We start from the raw sequence: 10633 nt of genomic DNA, 5'->3' as shown, positions 1-10633 counted from the left end.
AAGAGTCATCTCTTTTAATCTTTAGTTTACTTAAGAGCAAGTAATCAAGAGTTTTGCTAGATTTGCGGAGTTCGAGATTGCTATTTTATCAAAATTAGTCATTGAATCCTACCAAGACGTTTGTTATAGTCTACTTGTAGCCTGTGCAAAGACAACGCTCATAAAAAGTGTGCCTTGACTATCTATTGATATTTCCACAAGATCTTGCGAATTTTTTTGTAGTTATTTCACCTTAGCCTTTGTTAGTCTATCTATCTTACTTTTTGAGTTTCAAGATTGTAGTTGTATACCATGTTTATATGCTAACACTATAATTCTTTGTATCCAATTAAGTTGTAATTATTTTACTAATATTATTCATATCTTATTCACATCGTTTCCTCCAACAAAATGTTTATAGATAGAAAAAGAAATGGTCAAAATAGTTCAATCAGATGCGCATTTCCTATTCTCGACATACCTTTATAGTTAAGACATCTCTAGTCTTTTTCATCAATTTCACAAACGTTTTATAACTTCCTTTATAGAAGTATAGGTACCCACAACCCCAATAGACGATCCCGTCACCATAATCAATACAATGAACATTAATTCCCACCCAAGTTTGCCCATACCATGATTAATCTTGAGGTAACACATACACGAGATCAAAATGGAGGTGACAACACCTGCAAAAGAACCTATAAATGCCATCACATATGCAAAAAATGAAATTGACATAGCCACAATGAGTGTGGTCACAAGGAGTAGAGTTCTAATAGTAATTGACATGATTCGAGTTGTGCAAACTGGAGATGAATCTTCAATGGCATGGGCGATTGGATACATTATGGAACCATATTTTGCAAGAGGATTGATGAGGCTTGTAAAAATTGCTATTTTTATATCGATTTTATGTTGAGGAAGACTTAGGGTTATTTGTGACTCAATGCTTCCTCCATACATTAGATATCCCAAAATGGCCATGGAACTATAGTTTATTGTGCTTAAAACAAAGGAGACCAATAGAACCTACAATCCAAAATTATGTTTGGTCAAGTGGTGGGTTTTAAAATGAAAAGAATAATAACACAAAATATGTAACATGGTCAAGGGCAAAATCCAAAATTATGTTTGGTCAAGGGCAAAAGGGATTGATAACAACCCTACACCTAAATTTCCAAGCAATGGAAACATAAACGGTTAAGAAATCGATAAATAAAGATGATAAGAAAACATAAAGCAATAGAGCATTGACACACAGATCTACACAGTCCACTAGTAGTGTATTATGGATATATCTACGACTAGAGGGTATGTAGTTTATTATTAGAGCCAAAGCCGCCTCTAGGATTAGAGAGTTTATATAGCACATTTTTCTAAATATTTCTCTAGGGTTAGAGAGACCCTATACTTTGTAAGTGGTAGATATCGGATTCAAAGCATTCCAGTATAATTCTTAAGATCAAATTTTCTAACATTAAATACATGCACAAATATGACATTTTCAATATATACATGTAGTTCAACTAGTTAAAACATATAAAGAAAGAAATGAAGAGACGGACCTGATAGTGCATTGAGTCCATTGAGGCAGGTTTGAAAGAAAGTGGTGCCTTCATCCGCCAAAACTTGCCTCTCCATTTGGCTTTTGCTTGGCCTAGTAAATAAATCTCCAAACAAAAAATTTAATACTTTTGCAAAATCAAATTGAGAGCAATATATTGAAGTATTCGAACATTATTGTGAAGTACCTTCCTTATATATGTGTGTGTATAGCGCCATTCAAATTCTTCAAATAATAATCACGAAAATCAAATAATAATGATGACAGTTTAAATTATTAGTCAAATTCCCACTAATTTTTAAAATTTGGTTTGGATTTGAAAACATTCCTAAGAAATGATTAACGAAACAAAAGCAAAAAACAATATGTGTCCGAATCATTTATTTTCCTTTTTTCTTCTTTTTTTTTGTTAGAATAAAAAAATAAGTGGGATTGAAGATTCAAACCTCCGATCTCTTGAGCCTAAAGTATGTGCATAGATAAGTTAAGCTTTTTGCAAAAATAATGTTTATAAGTTTAAATTTTAAAAACTAAAATTCAAAGCATTATTTGTCTGAAGACGTTGCTACCCATACGTATGTGGGAGGTGAGATTAAATCATTTTCAAAACAATTTCTAGGAGTATAGGAGACATTTGTGGTACAATTTTATTAATAAAGACTTGCTTAGAAAATTATAAGCTAAAACATGTGGCTTCTATATGATACCATGGTGAGAGAGGGAAAGAGGGAAAGAATATAGAAGGTGGTGGTAACACTATAAATGGGTAGAAGAATTTTTGTGGGCAAAGATTCAAGTCCATTAAACTCTTTCTTTAAAGGTAGAAATATTAGCAAAAGTGTGAAAGTCTTCAACACTTGGATGTAGGTTTTTGACCTTTTTTGGCTCAAAGTTCCCATGGATCTTAATTTGCAATGTTTTTGTCTAAGGATGACTTGGACGGAGAGCAAGAAGTGACGAAAAAGAAGAAACCAAGAAATTGTTATGTTGAGTATTCTTTTTAAGCTTCTACTATCAATGGAATAAATACAAATTTCGTGGACCTAAGATGTGATTTTTGTTTAGGGCTCGCTTGTTAACGTTCCCGTTTCTTGTTTCCTATTTCTGTTTCTCATTTTTCAAGAAACTGGCCTATTTGATAATAATTCCTGTTTCTTGTTCCCAAAATTTGAGAAACGTTCCTAAAAATTGAAACAGAAATATATACAATATACATACTACTAACTTTGGATTAAATCTAGAATACATTTCCGTAAATTAAGGGTATGTTTGGATTGATTTAAGAAAAAAAAATTTCAAAAAAATCATTTTTATTCAAACACTTTTGATAAAAATGACTTAAAATATACCTGAAAAGCTATTCTAAGTGGTTGCCGAACACTCAACTTTTTCTAAAATAACTTATTGTTTAAATTAAATACTTGAAAATGTACTCCAAATACACTCTAAATGAAAAAATATACAAATCGATGAAAATATATTTCCTAATACCCGGATGTTGGAGCATGCGAGCATCCCGAATGCCCAATTTTGTGAAGAAGCAAAAGCAAATAGTTGTTTCTTAATTTAATATGGTGAGGCACAAATATTTCTCTAGTTTAGTGATCATATAATTTCCACCCTTTCTTATCATACGAGTAGCCAACATATATACATCTTTGATATACATCTTCGACTATGTGGTGTAAGCTTATTCCCCTTTGCACGTTGATTATGACCAAAACATAGTTATCCAAAATTTTTAGTAAATAAAATTTTTAGTAAATAGAAACATCATAGATAAACACAAAAACTAAATAAAGCCAAAACATAGCACCAAGTTTGGTAACCTAGTTCAGTACAATACCACTTAAGTTTAGGGGGCAGCATGCCCCTGAAAAGATATATGCATTGATATGAAGTCAAGCAATTACAATGATGTACTTATATGTACATAAACGATAATACAGTGACACTTGAAAAGCACTAAAAGAGTGATTTATTTGGCTTAGAATTTGTAACAACCCAAATTTGTACGCATACACTATAGGAAATTAAATTTCAAATATTAAGCAGGACGAAATTTTATTTAAGGGGTGGTAAATGTAATACTCTAACCCTAATTTAGAAAGCAGGAAAATAAATAAAATATATAATTAAGAATGAAAAATATATAAATTTAATAGGAAAATTGGGTGGAAATTTAGAATTGGAAAAAAATAAGAAATTTATTAATTATCCAAAAATAATGAATAAGGGGGCAGAATCAGAGAGGATTAATTAGAAGTTGGACGCTAGCTAATTCAGGAGAAAAGGGCAGTAGATAACTTTTTGTTTGGACACTGCTCATTGGAAGAATTGGAGGTGAATTAATTATCCATATACTCTTAAAATTTGAAGAGATAAAAAGGGGAAGTAGAATCCACAAGCAGTAAAGGCAACCCACACGTGAAAACTAGAGAGATTGGAGAGAAAATTGGAGAGAGCGAGAGTGGAGAGAGCGAGATTCTCAGCAAGAAAGTGGGAGAGAGCGAGAGCCACGAGAGTAAAATCAGCGAGAGCGAGAGCCACGAGAGCCAAACCAGCGAAGCAAGAGTGAGAGTCACGAGAGGCAAACCAGCGAGAAAGCTAAAGAGAGTGAGATTCTGAGTACAGAAAGAGCGAGATTTGGACAGAAGCATGGATTATGCGTTGAATTTGGCCATGATCTTATAGATTATACATGGAGAATCCTAAAATGGAATACAAACAAAGGTTGATGATGTAAGGGCAAACGTTAGCCAAAATTAGGTGTCTTATTAAGAGAAATTCTTAAACCTAATTAATTTTAAAGAAGCCATTAGTAGGATGAGTTGTCACACAGAGAAGAGCTGGAAACGGTTATAAATAGAAGGCTTTAGGCTGGAAGTTAAATGGATTCTCAGACAAAACCCAATAGTAAAAATCGTGTGAAAAGGGTAAAGTAATTTTGTTAGTTAGAAGGAGGAAACACAAGGGAAGTGCTGCCCAAATTTCCTTTTGATTTAAGAGGGAAAGCTCTACTGATTAAACCATAAGGAATAATAAGGAATAACTAGTATCGCAGTCAAGGTAAGTAGTTTATGTCACCCTTTCTTTAAGTGTTTCATGGTAGTGTACCTTTAATATGTTGCATAATTATGTTATTGTTATGTTGCATTACATGTTTAAAATATGTTTATCGACAAGGGACCTCATGCATTATGCTTGTTCACAACGATGAAATAAGATTAAATTTTAATTAGATAAAGGTTATGCTTCTAAGGCTAGCAGGGCATGTATGGTTGCACCTCTCTAGACCCAATTCTATGTCAAGTTTATGCTAGGGACTAACAGAGTATGTGTGGTTGCACCCCTCTAGTCCAATCTTATGTTTATGTTAATGGTTGATGTTTGATGCGACTCTGACCCTACTGACTGCATGACCCGCTAATCATCAGATGGGTTAGTTTTCGCCTAAGTCTTCATCTTCTTATCAGGTTGGAGAAATTTACGTTAGAAGCATAACTGACCACCACATGTTATTATATGTTTTTGGTCCCAATCATATGTTTTCAGGATATGTTGTATGTAATTGTGCATTTGGTCACTACCCTATGTGAGAACTACTTACCGGGTATATTATATACTCATCCTGTTTTTACAAAATTTGTAGGTAAGGACATAACGTAGGTGGCAGAACTGGACGTCGCTCAAATGGCCAACCATCAAACTCACTATTATAGGCATATGCATTTTTGTATCACTACGCTAATATTTTATGGATCCTGGTGTTTTGTAAAATAAACTTTTTATATAGTTTTCTACCTAATTTATAAAATCTTTTTGAGATTTTTGCCAAAACTCATCTCATGATAGAAAAGTCTAAGTATGTATGTCGTAGCGGTCGGACCATAATATGTAAGGATCCGGGCGTTACAGAATTTCATTAGTTTTATTGTTTAATTTGTATTCGTTGATGTTTTTTTGTGTTTAATTGTAGGAAATTGAGCATTCAGACCAGAACGGGCTAACACTACAAGCAAAACAGTTTTCAGCAAAAAAAATTAAAATGTTGCTAATAGCCACAAATTCATTGCAAAAAAACTTTCAACGACGTAAATATTAACATCACATGAAACATTACTAAAGCCCCGTTGGTGAATATCTTTTGCAATGTTTTTCGAGAAACGTCACAAATTGCGACGAAAGCAATTTTCATCGCAAATAGTTTGAAACAGAAAGTTTTTTTTGTTGCAAACATTTTTGTAACAAAAATGTATTTAGTCACAAATTCTTGATTTTGTTAAACAAAATATTCATTCAATTTCTGATAATGTCGTTTCTTGCTTCTTTTCCTATATTTTGTATTTTAAATCTAATAAATATTTTTTATATACAAATAATCAAATAAAATAACATAAGACAAAATATATTTATATAAAAGCTGAAAGTTAATATATACACGTGTAGTAACATTTTCATGTAAAGTTTTGAATTTACAAAATAAGTGAACAAACGTAATGGATAAACTATAATGTGTACGGAAAAATAATATTACTATATGTTCTATCCACAAAGATGTAAAAAGTTAATAGTCCTTCATTGTTGTGTCGTCAACAAAGATTGGTCTAATCCTACACATAACATACATAATTTTTCTCCCATTTCGAACCCAGGTAAAAGCACAACAAAAGTACTAAAAAAATTTCAAGCATAATAATCATAAAACAACTACCATAACAACTTTAAGTTAATTAAACGTAATGCATAAGCTAATTAAAAATCACAAAATATGATCCAATAAAAAATTGCACATTAAGACTAGAATCAAATTTTAATCACATGTGAGAGTTTTTGAACCTAACTTAGGTGGCCAAACAAAACGCAAACAATTAGTAGAATAAATCAAAAGTAACTTGAATTAATTTTATTATGAGCAATAAAGAATTTATAAATTACATATAATCAACATAATCACCAATATGTAATTTCAATATCCACTCTGCACTAAAATCGAGAATATCCACTGCAAAATAGCCCGCCTCTAACTAGCGAACCCATGCTGAATCAGAACCCACCAAAACCAAATGCCTGCAACAGATCGGACCGAACACTAGCGCGGACACCCACGCTCCAAACACCGACAGACATCCACCGGAACAGAGACCACCCGCACCAGTCGATCTAGCCAGATGGAAACCATGTGTCTGCCGCCTCCTGATCTGCAAACACTAGACGACTACGTACTCCCGTTCCAGACGATTGCGTCTGCACGAAGAACCGGTGGCTTCACCCGTTTTTCACTTCAGATGGCTGCTCCAGATTTTTCCAACCCCTAGATGGCTGCTTCCTCTCAGACGGCTGTGGTGTTTTTTCTTCCAAAGGGTCAAACGATTTCCAGCCCTCATTTTTGGAGAAGATATGCAATGCCATTTGTCCATAATTACCAGAATGTCATTGGACCTTTAATTTCACCAAAAACCCAATAAAACCCATCTAAATACCTTGTTATTTTCTACAAATCTCCCTCATAACAAATATTTAAGTGTCAAGCTGATTCTCTAATTTTCCTATCATCCAGATTTAATATTCAACCCATCTAATAGGTATTTAAACCTATGGGCTGGAAGAACCTTGGTTAACATATCTAACAAATTCTCAATTGTATGAATCTTGACCAGTTCAACATCTTTCTGGGCCACAACTTCTCTGATAAAATGAAATTTGACATCGATATGCTTAGATCGTTCATGATGAGATGGATTCTTTGTAAGATGAATAGCACTCTGGCTATCACAACAGATGATAGGAAGGAACTCCTACGACAACAACTCACCAACTATCCTTTTCAACGACACTGCCTCTTTCACAGCTTCACCCACTGAAATATACTCTGACTCAGTAGTAGACAAAGCAACAACTGACTGTGGAGCAACCTTCCAACTGACCACATTACCAAACAAACGAAAAATGTGATCTGATAGAGACTTTTTTTGTCAAAGTCTACAGCTTAATCTTCATATGTGAAGCATTCCAATAGTGTTGATTTATCACAATCCCTGCTAAAACACAATGGTACACTGACACTACCTTTCAAATATCAAAGCACCCATTTAACTGCATTCCAATGCTCCTTCCCAGGATTTGACATAAACCACTTATCATACTCATAGCATATCCCAAGTCAGGCCTAGTACAAATCATCAGATACATAATACTTTCAAGGGAATATTAGCCATCTCTAACCTTTCTTGTTCAATAACAGGACACTGAGACGAAGAAAGCCTAAAATGAGATGCTAAGGGTGTCGAAACTGTCTTATAGCCAGACATATTATACTTTTTAAGTAGTTTATGCACATAACTCTCCTGCGAAATGTTAACAAACCTTTCTCCCTATCTCTTTTCACATCCATGCCTGGGATCCTTTTCAGTTCACCTAAATATTTCATCTCAAATTCACTACTCAACCATTTCTTGAGATCACAGATTTCCAAATAATCCTTAGACACCAAGATCCTATCATCTATATACAGAAGTAGATAAATATATGTACCTTTCTGAGATAGTTTCCAGTACATGCAGGCATCATATGAGCTCCTGTGAAACCCCTACTTCAGAATAAAGGTGTCAAACCTGATATACCACTGTCTCGGTGATTGCTTTAGTCCATAGATGGACTTGTGAAGACGACAAACCATGTCTTCCTTTCTTTTCACCTCATAGCCCTTAGGTTGAGCCATGTAGATCACTTCCTTCAACTCACCACGAAGGAAAGCTATAGTGACGGACATCTGTTCAACAAACATATCAAAGTGAAAAGAAATAAATAAAATTAATCGAATGGACGAATGCCTCACCACCGGAGAGAAAATCTCATGAAAGTCAACTACCTCATTTTGAGTGTAGCCCTTGGCTACCAGTCTAGCCTTATACCTAGGCTTGCTGTCAGCTCCTGTACCTTGCTTAATTTAATAAATCCACTTTGACTGAATGAGTTTCTGATTAGGAGGCTTTGGAACCAATGACCCTATCTGATTCTTCTGCAATGAGAACAACTCTGCTTCCATAGCATCTTTCCATTGTTCATTTGAATCAGGTACAATAGCCTCCTCAAAAAGTAAGAGGCTTTGCTTTAATACTATCAGCTGCACAAGTAAGAGCATAAGCAACTAAATCAGCATAACCATACTTCGTAGGAGCCTGCCTCACCCACTGAGGTCTGTCACGTGTAAGTTGATAGTTCTGTAGGTCACTACTACTTGAGCTTTCTTCATCGAAAGCACTGTCATCAATCACAATCCTCTGCAGTTGAGGCTATCTACCATCAAAGCTGGATGACTAATTACTGGATTCGCCTTAATTAACTGATGGTCGTGCTTTAGAATCAATTCTAACCTCTGCCTCAACCTGATCAACTGTCTGCTGTTTCTGCTGCTCTTTGACACGAAATGGCATCTCTATTTCATTAAAAGTCACATCTCTGCTGAAAATACATTTATTTCTACCCTATTCCAAGCACCAAAGTTTATACTTTAACACTCTGAGGATAGCTAATAAACATACATTTCCGTGCCCTCTTCTTCAGCTTCCCTTCTTTAACATGAGCATAAGCTGAACATCTAAACACTCTGAGATGATCTAAGCTTAGAGCTTTTTCTGTCCATATCTCCTAACAAGTCTTTAGGCCTAAAGCGGAAGATGGACTCCTATTAATTAGATAACAGGCTGTTTGGGCAGCTTCCCCCCAAAACCTCAAGGGTAATGAAGCATTTGTCAAAAGACATCTTGTACGCTCCATAATTGTTCTGTTGAACCTCCCAGCTAAACCATTTTGCTGTGGAGTGTACGTAACAGTGAAATGACTCGTAATTCCCTCAGATTTGCAAAATTTATCAAATTTGTGATTCAAAAATTCTAAACCATTATCTGTCCTCAGATGCTTTTTCCATTCAAGAAATTCCCCAAAAGCTTCATCATTCTATTTCAGTGGATACATCCACACCTTCCTTAAAAAGTCATCAATGATCGACATAAAGTATCTTGAACCTCCCATAGCAGGTACCTTTGTAGGACCCCACAAATCTGAATGAACATAATCCAAAATTCCTTTGCTATAATGCTTCCCTTTCCCAAACTTCACTCTCGTAGACTTTCCCATTATGCAATGTTCAAAAAATGGGAGTTCAATGTCTTTAACTACTCCAAGCAAACCTTGTTGTGAAAGAGCTTGAAGACCTCTTTCACTCACATGAGCTAGTCTGTTATACCATTACATAGACTTATCTATTTCTTTTCCATATGCAACAGCAGTATTACCTGAAACTGTAGTACCCTCCAACACATAAAGGCCATTCCTCAAGGTCCCCTTCAGCTTAACCAAAGAACCCTTGATAAACTTCAGAACTCCATTCTCAAATTTTTAGGAATAACCTGCTCTATCTAATTCGCCAGAGAAATTAGATTTCGTTTGAGTTGTGGAACATACCTTACATTTGTAAGAATTTTAATCATTCCATCATGTGTTGCAATTCGAACTGACCCAATTCCTTTTACATTACAAGCACCATTATCACCAAGAAAAATTGATCCCCCATCATTTTCTTGAAAGTCAATCAAGAAATCCCAATTAGGAGTCATGTGAAACGTGCAACCTGAATCCATGGTCCAAGCATTCTGAATGTCCCTGCTGGACACCATCAAGACCTCTGCTGAATTATACCCATCAGTAACATTTGCTGCACTAGAATCCTCTGCATGCTTGCTACTTGATGCTTCCTTACTCTTATTCAAAGGGAAATTTTTCCTAAAGTGTCCTTCTTTATGACATAGGAAACACTTTTCGGTTTTCCTCTTTGATTTTGACTTGGATCTTGACTATTTTCCTTTTCCGTTCTTTTTCTGACTTCTCCCTCTGGCCATGAGTAACTCTTCATCCTTGCGTTCCTTTTTAATCTCGAAATTTCTCGTTCTCAAGGCATCCAACACTACATCCATGGACAATGAATCCTGTCCATATTTAATAGCTGCCTTAACTTCTCGATACAATTCAGGCAAAGAATTCAGAAGAATAACTACTTGATTTTCATCTGACATCTTCTCACTGATG

The 10633-nt window shown here is 34.9% G+C and overlaps 1 protein-coding gene across 1 annotated transcript; it reads right to left on the bottom strand.

The window, feature by feature from the left end:
• Positions 1–498: 498 nt before the first annotated feature.
• LOC120069496 (amino acid transporter AVT1I-like) lies at positions 499–6958 on the bottom strand. Its single transcript, XM_039021270.1, has 2 exons — positions 6830–6958; positions 499–1011 (listed from the first exon to the last, which is right to left on the bottom strand). Exons 1-2 carry the CDS (start codon positions 6956–6958, stop codon positions 499–501), a joined length of 642 nt encoding a protein of 213 aa, XP_038877198.1.
• Between the last annotated feature and the right edge of the window lie 3675 nt (positions 6959–10633).

The sequence above is a fragment of the Benincasa hispida genome, unplaced genomic scaffold (assembly GCF_009727055.1).
Source record: "Benincasa hispida cultivar B227 unplaced genomic scaffold, ASM972705v1 Contig446, whole genome shotgun sequence".
NCBI classification, from domain to species: Eukaryota; Viridiplantae; Streptophyta; class Magnoliopsida; order Cucurbitales; family Cucurbitaceae; genus Benincasa; species Benincasa hispida.
Note: the sequence above shows the minus strand (reverse complement) of the source record. Positions and strands in the feature narration are given on the sequence as shown.